Source organism: Panthera onca, chromosome D2 (assembly GCF_046562875.1).
Source record: "Panthera onca isolate mPanOnc1 chromosome D2, mPanOnc1 haplotype 2, whole genome shotgun sequence".
In the NCBI taxonomy this organism is placed as follows: domain Eukaryota; kingdom Metazoa; phylum Chordata; class Mammalia; order Carnivora; family Felidae; genus Panthera; species Panthera onca.
In genome coordinates, this window is record NC_138349.1 from 40,142,190 (window position 1) to 40,163,743 (window position 21,554).

The 21,554-nt window shown below is 36.3% G+C and overlaps 1 protein-coding gene across 7 annotated transcripts in view; it reads left to right on the forward strand.

Annotated features, from left to right (window-relative positions):
* PARG (poly(ADP-ribose) glycohydrolase) overlaps positions 1-21,554 on the forward strand; it is a 131,322-nt gene that overhangs the window by 44,554 nt on the left and 65,214 nt on the right. For all 7 annotated transcript variants that reach the window (XM_081790506.1, XM_081790507.1, XM_081790508.1 and 4 more), the window contains 2 exons: positions 11,098-11,190; positions 14,436-14,593. In XM_081790506.1, the coding sequence (XP_081646632.1) occupies positions 11,098-11,190; positions 14,436-14,593 (251 nt within the window). The remainder of the gene's footprint in view (positions 1-11,097; positions 11,191-14,435; positions 14,594-21,554) is intronic.

Here is a 21,554-nt window from a genome sequence, read left to right on the forward strand (position 1 = left end):
TCCTGCTGGATCAGTCAGTAGGACCTGGCAGTTAATTGATGTGGGGGTGATGAAGAAAGAGGGAGGCTCCAGTAAGGTAGTGATTTACTGGCCCATTAGATTATGATTATTACTGTTACTTTGCATTTGTGTGTGGGGCTTTAGAATTCATAAAACACTGTTACATCTGAGCCTTCATAACTCTGTAAGTTAAACAGAGTTAGAATGATCCTTATTATGGATGAGGAAATTGAGAAAGAATTGAGAAATTTTTTGTTAACACAGAGAGTAAGTGCAGATCTGCACCTCTATAGTCTACCAGTTTCTTGGCCAGTGCTCTGTACTCTAAAACCTGGCAGACAAAGCCCTGGCATCTAGTCCTGATTTATGCCACTAAGTGTGAGTGTGGGAAATTGCTTTACCTTCTTTGAGCTATAGTTTCTTTAGAGTTTTTATGCTTTCTATTTTTCAGCGATACTTTCAAGATAAAATGTGATGTTTTTCTTTTCATTAACTCTTTATTCAGCAAATAATGAATACTAAATACTGTGCCTGGTACTGGAATACAAGCTGTATGAAATACATTCCCTGCCTTTGCAGTGTTTCACAGATGAGAGGAGAGGGAAAAACCATGTAAATAATTATAATAAGCTATAATAAGTGCTATAATACAGGTATGTGTGTGTGACTATAGAGTCACAGAAGAAGGAGCAATTAGGAAAACCAGGGAAGGCTTCACAGGGAAACATGAACCAAGTCTTGTTGCATATTTAGTCATTTAAGTGTAGTAGAATGTTAAACAAGTAAGAGGGTAAAATGTGTATCATCATAATCGTAGGTACGATTTCTTGAAAGCTTCTAAAAGTCCAGGAACCCCAAGGATTGCTGGTAGCTACCAAAACTAGGAAGAGGCAAGGAAGGATTCTTCCCTAGAGCTTTCAGAGGGCGAACGACCCTGCCAGCACCTTGATTTCAGCCTCCAAAACTGTAAAAGAAGAAATTTTTGTTGTTTTAAGCCACACAGTTTGTGCACTTAGCTTTAGCAGCCTAAGGAAACTAATACAGTGTGACAGTGGCATGAGAATCAAATTGTGATAAGCACTGAATAATATAGGATTGTTGAATCGTTATATTATATACCTGAAATGAATATAACATCGTATGTTAATTAAACTTCAATAAAAACAAAATATAACAAAGAAGCAAATGGCTCAGTGGACAGCCAAGAAAACCCATGGTCATATAATCATTTGATTTTCAGCAAAGGTGCCAAAGCAATCGAATGGGGGAAAAGAAACCTCTTTTTAACAAATGGTGCAGGAAAAACTGGATATATGCATGGGGGATATACATACACTTTCCCCTACACAGCATGTATGGAAAATAATTCTAAATACAAAAGCTAAAACCATAAAGCTTCTAGAAGAAAGCATCTTTATCACTTAGGCAGAGATTTCATAGGACTCAGCATTAGCCATAAAAAAATTAATGAATATTTGTCACCTAAAGGCATTAAGAAAATGAACAGACAAACTAAAAACAGGGCAAAATATCTGCAACAAGTTTACCTAACAAATAAATGAATTGTATTTATGTATCCTAAATACTAATACATAAGCACTAGATAGGCTGAAACTAAAATGACCCAACTGTAAGTAGAGATGTGAAGCAAGTGGAATTCGCATACTTTGTTGTTGGGAGTGTACAATGATACTACTATGTTATATTGTGGGAAAGGTGTAGCAGTTCTTTAGAAAACTAAACCTTTAGAGGCGCCTGGGTGGCTCATTGGTGGTTCAGTCGGTTATACAAGCAATTCTTGATTTCAGCTGGGGTCATGATCTCACGGTTTGTGGGATTGAGACAAGGCTCGGAGCCTGCTTGGGATTCTCTCTCCTTCCCTCTCTCTGCCCCTCCCCCACTTGCACACGCTCATGTGTGCTTGCGCTCTCAAAATAAATAAAAAGCATTTAAAAAATCTTAACAAAGAAAACTAAACATTTACCTACCCTATGACCCATTAATTCTGCTCCTTTCTATACCCAAGAGAAATGAAAGTATGTACACAAAAAGTCTTGTGTTTATACAAGAAAGTTATAGCATCTTTCCCTATTGGCCAAAACCAGGAAACAGCTCAGTTGTCTATCAGCAAGAGAATGAATAAACAAATGGTGGTGTATTCATACAATGGAATAAAATAATAAAAGGGAACAAAATCACTGATAAAATATTGTGTTGAGGGGGAAAAAAGCCTTCCATAAAACAGAACAGGTCCTTTGTTTCCAACATATGAAGTTTTACAAGAGGCAGAACTAATCTATAATAGAACAAATTTAGAACAATGGTAGTCCCTCAGGTGTGGGGATAGGAGTTTCCTGGGAAGGGGCATGAGAGAACTTTTAGGGTTTTGATAATGTCCTATATCTTGGTAGGGGTCTGGGTTATGCAGGTGTATACCCTTGTAAAAATTTGTTGAATGGTAATACGCCACTTAAGTATACTGCTTAAGGTTAGCTTATTTCACTGTATGTAAATTTTACCTCAAAGGAAAGAAAACTGTAAATAAATATTAAACTAAATATTAAATTTTAAACTATACTGCTTACTGACATGCAGGCTGAAGTGATGAAAGTACTGATGTCCCCAGTTACTTCAAAATGCATTTAAAAATGGATTGATGGATGGGTAGATATATGACAAAAGTAAATATAGAAAAATGTAATCATAGAAACTACTGAGTGTATGAGTATTCAGTGTATAGTTATTTTAACTTTGCTGTTTGGTTTTTGTTTTTTAGAGAGAGTAAGTGGGAGCAGGGGGTAGAGGGGAGAGGGGAAGATGGAGAGAGAATACAGATCTTAAGCAGGCTCCATGCTCAGTGCCAAGCTGGACACGGGGCTTGATCTCATGACCCTGGGATCATGACCTAAGCTGAAACCAAGAGTTGGACTCTCAACCAACTGAGCCACCCAGGCGCCCCTTTGCTGTATTTTTAAAATTTTCATTTAATGTTGGGAAAAATAGTTACTATCAATAGAGAATTATACATCTATACTATGGAATACTGTGTAGCATTTATCATTCTATTACATGGAAGGACTTCTATGGCTTTCTCTTATGGCTAAAAAACAAGCCACAGGAAAATATAGTATACCATTTAGTTAAAAACTAACAAAAGTTGAGCAGTTATTTTAATTTCAGAGTCATAGGATTATGAGTTTTTTCCTCTTCAGATTTTGGGGTGTGATAATACTTTTTATTTTGAAAAATTATTTAATAACATTTAAAATTTAATTTAATAATTAAATAAAATTATTTATATGTAGTCTAGACCTTACATATAAAATTTTTTTGAACATTTTCATTAAAGTAGATTATTAGTAATTTCAGAATTTTACTGGGATCTAACTAGGTTTAGACCAGTAGATAAAATGGAATGGCTTAAGGTGTTTATTATGTTCACTGATTTGTGACTGGACACTTTTTAAAAGTTGTTTGCTATGAACTATTTGAAGAAGTATATCTATGGAAACTTCCTCCTTTAGTAAAATGATGGTAGTTTCCTGATTTTATCAGCTACGGATTTCACTTATTCTCTCAAAGTTCAGTAGTCATTATTTATTTAATACTTTCTGTGTGCTAGATACTGTACTTAGGCACATATGAATATGTCTGTAGTGTTAGAGCACATTTCACAGATTTGGTTTTAGTTGGTCAAGTATTCTGTGAAAGAAGAAATAAGTAAACATCTCTTATTTGCATTCTTCTAGATATTTAAATCATTCATAATGTTTTGGCATTTGGCAAATCAGTTACTTTATTTTAGTAGTTTGTCCATGTTTCTGTCTGCTAAAGGACTAGCCTTTCCACAGTCACTATGATGACTGCCCTTCAGGGTTAAGGCTGACCTATTGAGGGGGTCCCAGAGAGAGCATAGAGCTTTGTCTTCATTCCTGGCACAGTGGCACATAATAAATACTCAAGATTTTTGTTTATTGGCCAGTTGAATTAACAAGCAGGTTTAAAGTTTAAAAAGAAGCAATGAACTAAATAGTATTATAATTTTGGAACTCATTGTGTCAATTTTGAATTGAGACATGCATAATGGATTTGTGGGACTAGAAAAAACACAATACACGCACACACATTCATATGCAGAAACACTTGCTACATATAATTATCTATGCAGACTTTCCAGTAGAGGGCAGGGCTTTACTTTTGGGAAAATTTAATGAAGCTCTCCTTTTTACTATCTTATGTTTATTTTCCTTATAATCATCATCACCATTATTATAAATAAACATAATATATGATGTATTATAACTGTTATTTATTGTTTAAGGTTCTTGTTACTCTGCAAGTGAAGAAGTTATTTGCATTTTAATTTTTTAATTAAAAATTTTTTTTAATGTTCATTTATTTTTGAGAGAGAGAACACAAGGAGGGGAGGACAGAGAGAGAGGAAGACACAGAATCCAAAGCAGGCTCCAGGCTCTGAGCTGTCAGCACAGAGCCTGACACAGGGCTCGAACCCACAAACTGTGAGATCATGACCTGAGCCGAAGTCAGATGCTTAATCAACTGAGCCACCCAGGTGCCCCGAAATTATTTACATTTTAAAAACCTTTCACCACTTGTATCTTGGTTTGCAGTGTACAGATTAATAGTAAATAATAATTTGTAAACGGTAACATTCACATAAAAATAATAATATGTGAGAGGGCTTGAGATCAAGGTAGCTTTTTAAATTATGCATTCTGTCTCAAGCAGTAGTTGGGTTGGTTATGTTCTCAAATGACGTTTCTTATGTTCTTGTTTTTGTTTCCAAAGCGGCTTTAGACATAGCTCTGAAGTGTTGACAGTTGTGAGGAAGTCCAGTACAAAAATGCTTTATCAGATAAATAAGTGATATTTTAAAGCTTGTGACAGTCAGCAAAGCATGGCAGCAACTACTCATATGTCAATTTTAAAAGACAAGGACAGGTGCCCAAAGGAGAAGCAGCTGTCAGCCCATTTAGACACATAAGGTTAAATGTCTTGAGGTTAAAAATGTTTGGGTAGACATTTCTCCCCATCTCTCCTGCTTAATATAGCTAAAAACCCTGGACACTATATAAACATAAGAAGATTCCAGGGTGCCTGGGTGGCTCAGTCAGTTGGGTGTCTGACTTGGGCTCAGGTCATGATCTTGTGGTTCAGGAGTTCGAGCCCCATGTCGGGCTCTGTGCTGACAGCTCAGAGACTGGAACCTGCTTTGGATTCTGTCTCCCTGTCTCTCTGCCCCTCCCTTGCTCGTGCTCTCGCTCTCTCTCTCTCTCTCTCTCTCTCTCCCCCTCAATCAAAAATAAAAACATTAAAAAAATTTTTTTATAACTATGAGAAGACTCTGAAAGGTGGAGAGAAGACTGACCAACAAGGGTCTGTGGGGCCCTAGAAAAGATACAGTAGAGGCCTGGTGGGGAGGTCTAACTCTTACCCCCAACTGAGTAGTACAGGATGCCTCCCCCACTCTTCACCAAGTAAAAAACCTGACTTTCTACTCTGAACTGGCAGTAATGAGGCAGCTCTTGCCTTCCCCTGTTACAGAAGACCTGCTAAAATAAGATTTAAATAAGATCTAGAATCTCACAACATAATACCCACAGTATCCAGATTTCAACCAAAAATGACTCCTTACCAAAAATGAGGAAAATCTGAGTTGAAATGAGAAAAGACAATCAATAGATACCTACCTTAATATAAAACAGATATTGAAAGTATCTGACGAGATTTTATTTATTTATTTATGTATGTATGTATTTATAAATGATTATTTTTGAGAGAGACAGAAAATGAGTGGGGAAGGGGCAGAGAGAGAGAGAATCGGAAGTTGGCTCAGGCTCAGGGCTGTCAGCACAGAGCTCGGTGCAGGGCTCGAACCCATGAACTACAAGATTATGACCTGAGCCTTAATTGGACACTTAACTGACTGGGCTACCCAGGCGCTTCTAGGATTATCTAACAAGATTTTAAAGCAGCCATCACAAAAGTCTTCAATGGGCAATTATAGACCTGCTTGAAACAATGAAAAAATATTTCTAGCAAAGAAATAGTAGCTATGAAGAAAAACCAAATGGAAATTTTAGAACTGAAAAATAGAATAACGGAAATTTAAAAAATGCAGTGGATGAGCTCAATGGAGAAATGGGATGACAGAAGAAACAAATGGTGAACTTGAAAAAGAACAACAGAATTATTCATTTGGAACAACAGAAAGGGAATAGACTGGATAAAAAACAGTTTTAGGACCTTTGGTGAGCTAGTATCCAAAATCTATAAAGAACTCACCAAACTCCACACCCAAAAAACAAATAATCCAGTGAAGAAATGGGCAGAAGACATGAATAGACACTTCTCTAAAGAAGACATCCGGATGGCCAGCAGGCACAGGAAAAGATGCTTAACGTCGCTCCTCATCAGGGAAATACAAATCAAAACCACACTGAGATACCACCTCACGCCAGTCAGAGTGGCTAAAATGAACAAATCAGGAGACTATAGATGCTAGAGAGGATATGGAGAAACGGGAACCCTCTTGCACTGTTGGTGGGAATGCAAACTGGTGCAGTCTGAAAAACAGTGTGGAGGTTCCTCAAAAAATTAAAAATAGAGCTACCCTATGACCCAGCAATAGCACTGCTGGGAATTTACCCAAGGGATACAGGAGTGCTGATGCATAGGGGCACTTGTACCCCAACGTTCACGATCAACAATAGCCAAATTATGGAAAGAGCCTAAATGTCCATCAACTGATAAATGTATAAAGAAGTTGTGGTTTATATATACAATGGAATACTACTTGGCAATGAGAAAGAATGAAATATGGCCTTTTGTAGCAATGTGGATGGGACTGGAGAGTGTTACGCTAAGTGAAATAAGCCATACAGAGAAAGACAGATACCGTATGTTTTCACTCTTATGTGGATCCTGAGAAACTTAAGACCATGGGGGAGGGGAAGGGGAAAAAAAGAAAAAGGTTAGAGAGGGAGAGAGCCAAAGCATAAGAGACCCTTAAAAACTGAGAACAAACTGAGGGTAAATGGGGGGTGGGAGGGAGGGGAGGGTGGGTGATAGGTATTGAGGAGGGCACCTGTTGGGATGAGCACTGGTGTTGTATGGAAACCAATTTGACATTAAATTTCATGTTAAAAAGCCGGTTTAAGGACCTTTGGGACTATAACAAAAGATCTGATGTTCATGTCGTTTTAGTACCACAAGGAGAGGAGAAAGAGGACAAGGCTGAAAAAATAGAAGAATTAGTAGCTTAAAACTAGAAATAATAGCTGAAAATTTCTCAAATTTTACAAAAGACATAAACCTGCAGTGTGAAGAAGACAAGTGAACCCCAAACAGGGGTTCCATGCCAAGACTTCCTAAAAGTCAGACTTCTGAAAAGGCAAAGAAAACATTTTGAAAGCTTTAGGAGAGAAATGACACATTGCCTATAGGAGAAAAACAATTTGAATGATAGTGGATTTCTCATCAGGAAACATGGAGACTAGAAGGAAGTGATAAAATATTTTCAAAGGACTAAAAGGAAAGAATTGTCAACCCACAATTCTATATCCAATGAAAATATTCTTCAGGAATAAAGGGGGAAACCATGATGTTTAGATGAAGGAAAAGGGAGAGACTTTGTCATTAGTAGACCTATCCTAAAAGAATATCTAAAGGAATTTCTTGAAACAGAAAGGAAATGATACAAGATGGAATTTTGGAACATCAGGACAGAAGAACAACAGAAAGAGTAAACATGTAGTCAATATAATAGACTTTTCTTGAGTATTTTAAATTGTGTTTGACATTTTATCTTTAACTGTTTTTCAAAAATAGTATGGTCTAATGTGGTTCTTTCTATGTAGGGAAATTTGAAAATTATAAATGGGGCAGGATAAAGGGACTTGAACTAAGGTAAAATTTCTGTCCTGGAATTGGTAAGATGTTGACACCAGTAAACTGTCGTAAGTTATATATAATGTAATGCCTAGAACAGCGAATAAAGAAAAAATCTATTCAAACAGATGTACTCAGAAACATTTTAGATAAATAAAAATGGAATTCTAAAACATGTTTAAGTAGCCCATAGGAAGGAAGAAAAAAGAACAGATAAATAGAAAATAAAAAATGAAATGAATATTCCCTAAATTAAATGTAAATTAAGTGATCTAAATCTACCAATTCAAAGAGATTTACAAAGTGGGAGCATTTGGTTAAACATCCAACTCTTGATTTCGGCTTAGGTCATAATCTCGTGGTTCATGGGATTCAGCCCCATGTCAGGCTCTGCTGACAGGGCAGAACCTGCTTGAGATTCTCTCTGTCGCCCTCTCTCTGTCGCCCTCTCTCTGTCCCTCTCCTGCTTATACTCTCTCTCTCAGAATAAATAAATGTTAAACAAAAAAAGAGATTTACCAAGTGAATAAAAAAGATGCACTGTATGTTGTTTATAAGAAATCATTTCAAACATAATGATATAGGCAAGTTGAAAGTAAAAGACAGCTTTACTTGTGACGGCCCAAAAGTGTAAACAAACAAAATGTCCCTCAGTGAGTAATGGTTAAACAAATTGTAGTATATTTATACCATGGAATACTACTTAGCAATAAGGGATTAACCATTGATACTTGTGTCAACTTCAGTTGATTTTAAGGGCATTATGCTGGATGAAAAATTCAGTCTTTTTTTTTTTTAATTTTTTTTTACTGTTTTATTTATTTTTGGGGCAGAGACAGAGCCTGAGCAGGGGAGAGGCAGAGAGAGAGTGAGGCACAGAATCTAAAGCAGGCTCCAGGCTCTGAGCTGTCAGCACAGAGCCCCACGTGGGGCTTGAACTCACAAACTGTGAGATCATGACCTGAGCCGAAGTCGGACGCTTAACCAACTGAGCCACCCAGGCACCCCCAAAAATTCAGTCTTAAAACGACATATACTGTTTGATTCCATTTATATAACATGACAAAATTGTAGAGATGGAAAACAGGTTAGTGGTTGGTAGGGCTTAGGAATGGTTGGAGGAAGGAGGGGGGTGACTAAATGGGTAGCAGGAGAGAGAGATTATAGAGAAAAAGGTTTGTATCTTGATTTTGCTGTTGGTTACACATATGTACATGTGATAAAAAATAGCATAGAATGATACACACTGTACCAGTATTAATTTCTGTTTTTTGATATTATGTAAAATGTAACCATTAAAGAAAACTGGGTCAAGGGTAAACTGGACGTCTCTATACTATTTTTGCAACTTCCTATGAATCCATAATTATTTCAAAATATGTTTTAAGAAGCAAAAGGATGAATTATAAGTACGAAAAGTGAATTTTTAAACAAATGTGTTAATGTTTTCTGCATTTTCAGGCAAAGGAAAGCAAGTATCTTTAATGTGTACCTCTAAAATAGTAGGATGACTTCTATGACTGTATTTTTTTTCAATTTAGTTTTTATTTTTATCATAATAAAGAGGCTTATAATGAAGAGGCAACCATTGAACCACTTCAAACTCTTTTTTTTTTTTTTTAAATGTGTTAACTTCCCATTATAGAGGATTAGGATTTAGCTATCATTCACTTCCCCCTTCACCGTTAACATAAGCGTTATTTCTGCTTCCCATTTCCCACTATAGTTATCATATTCATTTCAGTTAAGATCAATATTCTGGTTTTTAAACCAGGGTGGTAAAAACACTGTTCATATCTAAGATATGATTGCTTTTCTAGCACAACTTTTTGTTTTTCCCAGAATTAATAATTGTCTTGTGTTATTCACTTAGTTTTCTAGGTATCTGTGATTAATTGAATCCCAAATTCCCTGAATTGTAAATATCTTTCTGTTCATTCTGAATATTAGTTTTTCTACTGTCCGAATTTAAAGAGGGAGGTAAGTGTAGTTTGATTTTTAGAGTGCTGGATAAAGAAAATTCTTAGTGTTAGAAATTCCCTCTAAAACCAGAGTAAAATAACTTGTTACTTTTTCTGTTTACACACATACCTTGTACAGCTGCAGATAGGCGAATGAATATTCCTTTATTCTAGTTTACAGCAAAGAAAATCTATAGGTTTGTGAAGAGTCTGTATTCTCAGTAATCCCATGGTCACATAGAGAGGTGGGGAGAGCAGTGGAGTGGAGGTGAGAATACTTGGGTTCTAGTTTTGATTTAATTACTAATTGACAGTCTCAATCTAGGATAGTCAGGTAACCTCCTTGGCCTCAGTTTTCTTTTCTCAGTAATAATGACAGAATCAGACTAGATAATAAGTGAGACTTTCTTTAGTTCAAATGTAATTTTAAGTAGAGAAATGTTTTACTTTAATCTTGACTGTTAACAAATTAATTTCCAAATGGTTAGTTAGTTAATTCCAAATTGGTTAATTTCCAAATTAACAGTATTATCATTTTTAGTACTTTTTAAAGAAATGCCCTGACTTTTTAGAGAGAAATTGGATTAAAAGACCTAATTTCTAAAGCCTGTAGAGATGGGAAATTATAAAAGTAAAATGGGCTGTGAATGTTATCTTTGTTGTGCATCACATTATGATATGGGAATTGTGGTTTTAACTTCCCAAGGGTGCCTAGAAAAGGAAAACTCTAAGGTCATCAGAAACTTCATTGTTTACTACCCAGTATGTTAGATTTGAAAATTATACTGTGCTCTGAAATAATTTTTATAGTTTTTATGGTGATTTCTTTTAAGTTAATAGACTATTGAAGCTAGATGGATTCTTGAGGTTTCTGAGAGAATCCTTACTGGTCTAGCAGTTTTTAATTGTAAGCAAGGGCAGGATGTACTGTTTTTTATTTGCAAGTGTTTTATTTAATTATAAATGTTGATGTGAGAGAGATGTGATATTTGGGATACTTAATTAGTTTTCAGAGGTTATTGAGGTAAATTACATATATTTGAAAATGAATTTGTAAGTTTACCTGAGTTCACCTTAGTGCTCATATTGGTGTACTTTTACATGAGTTTGATGATACTGATAATGTACGTTATGGGATCCTGTGAAAAGCAGGTATGTAATTTAATTTCATAATAAACATCTGTTCATTTGTTATTATTCACTAAAATATTTTATTGGTTTTCAGGTACTTGAAGAAGCAGAAGCTCAACATTTATATCAGTCGATTTTGCCTGATATGGTGAAAATTGCACTCTGTTTGCCAAATATTTGCACCCAGGTTAGTAGAAATAACTTTTTCCCCAGTAGCTTTCTTGAGACTCACAACTGAATTTCTTTTAAACTCTAATGGTCAGGGTCGAAGAGAGAGATAGGAAACAGTTTGTGTCAAAGAGTATGAGGAGTTTGCTATACTGAAGAAAGGGTTAGAGGCTAGAGGGAATGCTGCAAAAGGACATTAAAAATGCAGCATTCAATTTCTGAACTTCAGTTTACTCTGTTGATATTTGCTTACTTAGACTTCCTATTCTCTTTTTGTTTAAACAGTCTCTAACTTAAAAAGAGGTCATTATCCCAAAACATACTAATGGATTTAGAACAATTCAAGTTTATTTATTTATTTTGAGAGAAAGACAGAGAGCTGGCAAGCAGGGGAGGGGCAGAGAAAGGGGGAGACACAGAATCCCACACAGGTTCTGTGCTGTCAGTGCAGGGTCCAACAGAGTCCAACACAGGGCTCCAATCACAAACTGTGAGATCATGACTTGAGCCAAAATCAAGAGTCGGACACTTAACTGACTCTTAATTAATACCAGATTCTTTCTTTCATTTTTAAAAGTTGAAAGCACCATGAGCTGGGCACCTGGGTGGCAGAGTTGGTTAAGTGTCTGACTTCGGCTCAGGTTATAACCCTGCAGTTCGTTGGTTCGAGCCCTGCATCAGGCTCTGCTGACAGCTCAGAGCCTGGAGCCTGGTTTGGAGTTCTGTGTCTCCCTCTCTTTCTGCCCCTCCCCACTCGTGCTCTGCTTTCTTTCTCTCAAAAATACATGAACATTAAAAAATATCTTAAAAAAAAGAAAAGTAAATCTCTGCTGTGAAAATTAACATTTCAGTTTGATATCAAAGTATATCTTTGGCAAATTGAGCTGCATATGTTGTTATTTAATGACTTATCACATCAACATTCTCTAGACCAAATCTAAAAGGTAAATTTTAGATTTCTAAAAAGGAAATTAAAGGAAACACATTTTGGACATGAACTTTTTGAAAAATCTTGGTTCATATTAAACCACTTTTATTTTTATCTAGCTAAGCATTTGATAATCAGATTTACATCTTCTAGGGTGCCTTGGTGGCTGAGTTGGTTAAGCACCCAACTCTTGATCTCAGCTCAGGCATTAATATCAGGGTGGTGAGTTCAAGCCTGGTTATTGGGCTCCACACTGGGCATGGAGCCTACTTAAAAAAAAAAAAAAAAAGATTTACATCCTTCAGTTTTCCCCAAGTATGACTTTTTAGGATTTCTCCTCTAAGAAAACAGAAATCAGTTATTCTATCTATTTATTTATTAAAAAAAATTTTTTTAATGTTTATTTATTTCTGAGGCAGAGAGAGACAGAGCATGAGTGGGGGAGGGGCAGAGAGAGAGGGAGACAGAATCTGAAGCAGGCTCCAGACTCTGAGCTGTCAGCACAGAGCCCAATGTGGGGCTTGAACTCACAAACCATGAGATCATGACCTGAGCTGAATGAAGTCAGTCACTCAACCGACTGGGCCACCTAGGTGCCCCAGTTATTCTATTTAAAATCATACTGTTGATTATTTGGGGGTGAAGAATGTTTGCATTTATCATTCATTAAGCCTAAAATATCACCATTAATTTTTAAACTCATTTTTATGGATAACTTCATAAATAGTAGTTAAAAGCTCTTTTTTAAAAAAAATTAATGTTTGTTTATTTAGAGAGTGCTCACACATGCACTGGGAGGAAGGGCTGAGAGAAAGGGAGACAGAGAATCTTAAGCAGGCTATGTGTTGTCAGCACAGAGCCAGACATGAGGCTCAGTCCCACAAACTGTGAGATCATGACCTGAGCCAAAATCAAGAGTTGGACTCTTAACCAACTGAGCCACCCTTGCTCCCCTAAAAGCTCATTTTTAGCTAAAACTAACAGTTTGCTTTAAATCATTGATACATTGTCACCTTTTCTAAACGCATTTCTGAGTTGTAAATAAATGCATAGGGTGGGAAATGGAAATCAATATGAGGTCTCTGTTTCTTCTTTCTTAGAAATGGTAATTGCTAAGGCCTAAAAGGAGATATTTTTGGAAACTATAATGATTCTTTAGGTTTCCCTTGTTTGTTTACCTTTGTATTTTCACAAGGGAAATAGTTGAACTGCAAATTTAACCTTTTTCTAGGAAACTTTTAGTCTAGCATTGATGTACATTTTCTGTTAGAAAAAAGTTGCTACATCATTGTACTTTTGATTTGTCTTGCCTGCCTTTCCTCTGTTTCACTTTGGTGTTGATTGCTGAAGTATGATCAGGACAGTCGTCTATGTATAGTATACCGGTTTGAGATGAATGCACATATCCAGGATTTTTAGTTCTGGATCTTACTGAAAGGTAGAAAGAAAAGCATCCTTAAATATTATGCTGGAGCATTTTAAAACTTAAAAACTGACATGTATACTGGCAGTTGGTCTTTGGCTTTACTATCATATCTTTAAAAACATATATTTTAAACATTTAAAGTAGAATAAAACCCACTGAACACAATACTTAGGTCCTGTGAATTTACTGAAAAGAAAAGATCAGTGAATTTGGGTTTGGGACAACTAGAAGACGTTTCAGTCATAAAAAATTTGAAGGAAAAATGTCCTGTATCTTCCTTGACTTAAAATGATTATAAAGGAAATACCTATCTTCTTACACATTATACATACTTGTGTATACACATGTCCTATTAATTGCTTTAATAAAATTAGATTTAGGTCTCAAAGAAATTGTCAAAGTGAAGTGTAATTCAGAATTGGAAAGAAAAGACTTATTTATTGAATTATTTTCCTTAGCATCATTTTATTTAGGACTACAATAGAAAAATTGCTCCGTCCAGCAATATTTAATATGAGTGAGAATAAAATTTAGCATATGCTATAATAGCTCCATTCGGTGTTGCAACTTCCCGTTTCATCTTTTGTTTTAATTTTTCATTACATGGATAATGTGTATTTATTTCTTACTTGCTAAAACAATCTTGTTTTCCACTAATAAGTAATGTTTTGTGTTCTCTTCACTATCATCATTATTGATTAGAAATCTGCAGTTTGTCAAACAAGTACACTTTTCCAATCATCCTTGATGAACTGCCCTTGACTTCAACAGTGTTGCTGATTTAAGAACTCAAGAGTGGCCTGAAATTATTCCTGCCTTAATTTAGCAAATGCAATTTGGTGCCTCTGCTTTTGAAATTGCTAAACTAATTATGGCTCTTCTTGTCTGTATATTTTGTTTCCTCTATCAGCCAATACCGCTCCTGAAACAGAAGATGAATCATTCCATCACAATGTCACAGGAACAGATTGCCAGTCTTTTAGCTAATGCTTTCTTCTGCACATTTCCACGGCGAAATGCTAAGATGAAATCTGAGTATTCTAGCTACCCAGACATTAACTTCAATCGGTATGTTTTCGGAGAACACCTCTTAAACAGTGAAATAGAGAAGGGTAGAAGGAACTAATATTTGTCCAGTGATTTGCCATAGACCAAACATTTTATGTCCAATTATCTAATTTAATCTTTATAATGCAGTGAGTTAAGTGGTATTTTTGCCATTTTGTAGGCAAGATCATTAAAGTTCAATGAAAATCTTTGTTATTATATAGTTACTCTCCATTATCAACACTAGAAAGGAATGGGGAAACAATGAAAAACAATGTCATTTGTATAAGAAAACTTATTTAAAATCCCAATAGGAGATACCCATTTTATACCATATTCTCTTTGTGTAAATGCCAATTGTGAGGGACATGTTGTTAACCTAGTTTTGAGTCAGTACGTTAGCTAAGTTTGTTTTAAGAGAATAGTATTTAGTCATTTAGTTCAAATATACAGTAAGCAATTTCCGTATTCTTCATAGTGTGTTAAGTGCCTTACAAGAGACAGGACAAACCAGTTTCTGACTTCTGTGTCTTTCCACGAGGCTTTTATTCCTTCTTCGAGCATCAGTTCAAGTATCACTGTTTCTGATAGCTCTGATCTTGCCAGGATAGGTTTGTTATTCCCCTGGGTTCATATGATGGTCTATAGGTACCTCTATTCTATAAAAAAGAGGTACATAGCATTATGATACTCTATTATAGAAGGATATTGTTTGACAAAGGTTAATATACTTTAATAATAGTTTAATATAGTTTAGTAAAATTTTTTCTTGAGGAAATAACTTTTGAACTAAGTACAAAGGGTGAGTAGGAGTTTTTACCAAGGAGGAAAGGAGAGATGATTACATTCTGGGTGAGGGGTACAGCATGTTCAAAGGGACACTGTGATGAGAAGGACATGACATGCCCAGAGCCTGAGAGAAGACCAGTGCGGCTGCAGCACAGAGAGAGGACAGGCTGCAGGGGATGGGGGCCAGTAGGCCATCCTACTGTGCCTGCAAGGCCCTCCTAAGGTAATAAAAAGTCATTAAAGGATTTGGTATGGGAGGAGGGGGAAGCTGATGCACCTGATCAGATTTACATTTTCAAAAGTTTGTTCTGATTACATGTGGGTACTGAGTGGAGAGGGGCCGAAGTACAGTGAGTTTACCCAGATGGAGAGGCTATTGCGATGCACTAGGAAGGAGAGGCTGATAGCTGGGATAGTGTAGCAGTGGGGGTAGAGGTGTGATGATATTTGAAGAACGAGTCAGTGTGATAGTGACAAACTGTATCTGTGAGTGGGTGAAGAGAGGCATCCAGGGTTCTTCTGGGTTTGTACAACTAGGCATGTGCCTTTTGTGTTCTCTACTTTTCCTGCTGTACCACCTACTCTACTTCTTTATAATTGATTGTTTAATCCTTTCAGTGGGATCTGAATCTTTCATTAAATTTCATGCATTGTAGGCCTTCAATAAATCCACATTGAGTGAATGAAAATAAAATTTATAGATGAAATGTTTGAGAAATTGGTTAGTGGAAGAGTGTTAGGATTAAAACTAGATCCTTCATTTTTAGTCTATTGTCTTTTACTTTTCAAACTTCATCTTTAGCAATTAGGAGATATTTTATTTTTAAGCCATATATAGTTCAAGTTTTTGCTTTTGATTTCTTTAGCATTTGGGATAGAATTGAGAGAAAACACAGCATTGGTATCTGCAATTGCAATTGTGTAAAGAACCTGTTTATTAAATATAATTTTTTTTTGCTTATTTGAGAAATTGTTAAAGAATTTTTTCTACTCACTTGTAGTTAAGGGCTATGCATCTCTTGGCAGATTTTCCTTTTTAATACAGAAAAGGAAATGGACAAATTTGGTATGTAAGTAAACAATGGAAATTTAATTCTGTAGAAATGTAATTATCTGTTTCCATGAAGAGTATTAGTTATATTTATAAATCTCCATACAGTAAGTAGTCTCTCTGTTTATTTGGAATAAATGTTTGATTAGCTTCAGGATCACCAGGGATGCTGTAAATTATTCAAATTTCTATCCAAAATTCTGAAGGCCGATCCAGTGGTTTTGTGTTTTTCTGATTTTTGATTTTGGTAAGAAGTAGGTCTAGTTAATAATGCTTTAGAGTTAGTGTTTCCATAGCCACTTATAGTTTGTTTCCACAGGATGAGTAGTCAGCTAGTACATGTTTCTTGATTGTCCCTCAGATAAACCTTTGATATCTTAGTTATAAGCTTTCTCAGATTGATTCTTTGACTTAATTATATACCTTTTAAATTTCTTTTTTAGATAAGAGCTATGCATTCTCTTCCTAAGTTAAGGTTCTTTCAGAGAGACTCTTCTCCAAAAAAGTTATTTTGAAGATCTGTTATAGATATTTTCAAACATGCTAAAAAATAAAGAGAACAGTATCATGACCCCATGTTTACTTACCCAAGTTTGGTACTAACCAGAATTTTTTATTTTGCTCCATTTTCACCTATCCAACTCCACTTTATATATATGTATGTGTGTGTGTGTGTGTGTGTGTGTGTGTGTGTATAACCAAATTTCAGATGTTAAGTTTCACCCATAAAGAATTCAGTATTTAGGGGCACCTGGCTGGTTTAATTGGTAGAGCATGCAACTCTTGATCTCATGGTCATGAGTTTGAGCCCCATGTTGGGCATAGAGTTTACTTAAAAAAAAAAAAAAAAAAAAAAAAAAAAAAGAGTTAGTATTTAAACTATTCACAGATAATGTTAGTCCTGTATCATGGTTAAATGTTTATAGCCCTTTCCTCTTTAAGAGCTTTAAGCTCTCTGTGGATGACTACAAATACACATTCCTCATCAGGTAAAACAAGAAAAAGCACAGAAAGAGAGCAGAAGATTAAGCATGATTTCAATTAGCAATTGTAGGCTTTCACAAGGAATGAAAAGTTACGTATAGAATATGATCTCAATTATGTTAAAATACCTGTATCTGTTAACATACCTCTATGTTCACATCAGTGCATGTATAAGCATGGAAAGTAGACTGACAAGAAAATGAATTAAAGTATGATTCCCGTTGGATAGTGAGAGAAACACATTTAATGCTTTTACTTCATCCTTTACTGTATTTTTAAAATTGTTTTTAACAAGAATATATTACTTTTATAATCAGAAGAAAAATAGTTACAAGTCAATCATCAGACAAAGTTAATGAAAAGAATGGGTGATTTTTGTACTTTGATTTTGAGGTTGGAAGCCCACAGATTTTTTGAGCCTTTCCCAAACAGCTAATGTGGGTAGCTTCTTCCTTCTCTTCTATAACCCCATAGATAGGGTATCATAACCCCCCTTCACCCTCAGTGTACAGTCAGTGTGTGAAAGAAGCACAAGTCCACAGGGCCCTCTGAGGGCTGGGCACCTGCTACACTAGCAGCCTTCTTCTTTTTTTTTTTTTTTTTTAAATTTTTTTTTTTTTTTTTTTTTAACATTTTTTGAGACAAGGAGAGACAGAGCATGAACAGGGGAGGGTCAGAGAGAGGGAGACACAGAATCTGAAACAGGCTCCAGGCTCTGAGCTGTCAGCACAGAGCCCGACGCGGGGCTCGAACTCACGGACCGTGAGATCATGACCTGAGCCGAAGTCGGCCGCTTAACCGACTGAGCCACCCAGGCGCCCCTTGCAGCCTTCTTTTCTCAACAGTAATGTGGACCTCAGGTTTGGAACGGCTGACAGGTAGAAGTCAAGAAGTCTTGGGAAGCTTTGGCTTTTGTGACATCCCATTTCCTGCCGCTATTACCAGAAGTTATATCAATTTTAATACATGTTTTGATTTTAAAGCATCATTGCTTTTCAGCTGAACTTCTGACAGGAGAATGCTGGAACGTCTTGGCAAAGGCGTGTTTATCTTTTTCATTGTGCATGGATGTTTTTCCTGAAGGCTGAGCTGGTTGGCTCTGAGTGTCAACTTGTTAGGCTTGATGGAAAAAGAGGCTGAGGAGTTTTTCTTAATGAAGGGAATATAGATTTGAACAATATAAGCATTTTATGTAAATGAGTGGATTTTTTTTGCTGGGCATTACGTAATGCCCTATTTCATCTCAAGTATCTCTGCTTACTCAGCACTATCTGGATTTTTTTTTTTTTTTTTTTGCATGAGTAATTCTTTTTTTTATTGTTCACACATGCAAGCGCGAGTGGGGAGGGGCAGAGAGAGAGGGAGACAGAGAATCTGAAGCAGGCTCCATGCTGTCAGCACAGAGCCCAATCCAGGGCTCGAACCCCTGAACTGTGAGATCAAGACCTGAGCTGAATTGGATGCTTAACTGAGCCACCCAGGTGCCCCATTTCTTAATAACAATACCTGATATTTATTAAGTACTTGCTATGTGTTAATCACCTTGCTGTTATTTTTTACTTGATGCATCAGTTTTATAAATTAGGTATTGTTTTCTCATTTTTCCCATGAGGAGATGGAGGCTTAGAGAGGGTAGGATTACTTCATCAAGTTAACTGGTACAATTGGGATTCAAACTGAAGATAAAGTTGGCTTCGAGAAGCTGTCTCATAACCATTCTGCTATCCAGCCTCCCTTTGAATGAACCAGATTAATACTTCTTAACTCATAGCTAATCAGAAACTAGAACTACCCTTAGAAATAATCCTTGGTCTGTAAAATGAACCAAAACTATTCATCAGTCCGGAGTGAGATCATGAGGGATTTAAACTTAGGGTATCCCAATAGTATTTTCAGAAAATGAGAGTTTAATCCATTGGAGATTTGAAACCAGGCATATTCTTGTCTTCTGGCTGATAGATGTTCTTTTGATCACCAGAATGTTGGGCAGGTAAAGCCTGTGGTAGTTTCCACAATTGTTTTATAAGTCTTTATTTTTTTATTATTTATTTATTTATTTATTTATTTATTTATTTATTTTGTTTTTTCAATATATGAAATTTGTCAAATTGGTTTCCATACAACACCCAGTGCTCATCCCAAAAGGTGCCCTCCTCAATACCCATCACCCACCCTCCCCTCCCTCCCACCCCCCATCAACCCTCAGTTTGTTCTCATTTTTTAAGGGTCTCTTATGCTTTGGCTCTCTCCCACTCTAACCTCTTTTTTTTTTTTTCTCCTTCCCCTCCCCCATGGGTTTCTGTTAAGTTTCTCAGGATTCACATAAGAGTGAAAACATATGGTATCTGTCTTTCTCTGTATGGCTTAACCACAATTGTTTTAAGGAATCCTGGCAGCACCTGGCTCTCACTGAGATGGTATGTGTTTAATAAACCTAAACTAGCAAAAAGCAGGAATGATGGCTATACATGATCATTGATGCTGTCTGTTGACAGCTTACTTTGATTCTATCTGTGGAAGTTTCTAGGTAGGGAATCTTCTATACTAATAGGTTCAGTGAAAGTAAATGACTTGTCAGTAAAACAAGCAGGACACTGTCTTCCATCAGACTCCATGCTCTTTTCGTTATGTCTCGCTTCTCGAGCAAAATGCTCTGAGTATGCTCCAGAGATGGAAAACAACCAAAAGTTCCCCTTTTTCATGTGACTTATGAAAGATCAAGTACCTAATTTGATGAGCCATTTGGTAAGCTGATTATGGAGCATTTTGTTGTGGTGGTGTTTTCTTTTTGGCCTAGTTGCTATTTATGATTATAGTTTCTGGCAGTTGGGAGTTGTGTGTGTGTGAGTGTATTTAGCCTCAAAAGAGCTATGGCTAGCTAGTTGATTGAATAAGAAAAATGGTTAAGAGTATGTGGTAGGAGGCTGATGTCAATAAATTGAATAAGTCTTCCTGTTTTTATTTATTGTTGTGTTCTTCCAGCCCTGCTTAGTTATGTTAAATACCCCTGACCTTTTCCCCTGCTTGCCTTTCAGGGCCTAAACATTCATATAAAGGCTTCCAATGTGATTAGCATTGATGCTTCTGAGATTGCTTAGAAACTGATGGTCAGAGATTAATTGTGGGTTGCAGCAGTGGTCAGCCCAGGAGGCTTTTACATCTTCCTCTTCCCTGGATTGAAAGTGCTTCTGGGGCCATATGGCAGAGTGCTTCACAGAAAAGCCAAGAATGACTTTGTGGCTGGGTTCCAGGTTATTATTTGCATCCATTTTAAAGTGGAAGTTATAGTGCTTTGGGTTTGATTTACTGTGTGCTAATGGGATTAATCCTTAACTTGAAATCACATGGGTATGTGCGTGTGTGTGTCTAGAATCCAATTCCAGTAATGTTATCAATATTCTATTCGGGGAAAGATTTTATTGAACTATGATTTTCCTTATATGTATGGAAAGAAAAACAATAGTTAATAAGCATCTGACCCTCAATTGACTTATTTCCTTGAAAATAAAAAGTTTTGTTTATAACAAAAAGTGAGGTTGCCTGACTGGCTTTTTCTGTATGCTTATTTTATTTTATTTTAACTTTTTTTAAGTAGGCTTCATCCCCAGCATGGAGCCCAACATGGGGCTTGAACTCACAACGCTGAGATCAAGAGTCAGACACTTAACCACTGAGCCACCCAGGCTCCCCTGCTTGCTTTTTTAAATACTCTCTAATTACCACTCAGTTAAATGTCAAAATGTCCTCCTTACATGTAGAAGGGTTATTGTGGTCTAGTTTATGTGCATGTTCATATGCATGCCTCCTGGCTTAAAATAGGCCTTCAAATATACACACCCAGGACTTGGAAACCTAAAAAAAGAAATTGGTGTTGAGAAGTTAAAAAATCTGAAAGTGCTTGGTTATTATAAGAAGGTCTTCATGCTCTCTGAGTCTCTGTCTCTCTGTGGGTGCCTTTTCTCTCTGGTGCATTTCTGTCTCTCATTCTTGTGACTTTCGCTTATGTTGTTTGTCCTTGTTTTTATGTGATTTTCACTTGCTTTCATACCAGGATAATTCATTTTATTTGGGTGTCTATGCATAGTTCTTTCAGACTTCCCTGTTGTGGAATTTTAGACTTCATGCAAGGGTTTTAAACCTATTTCATCTTTCCTGACT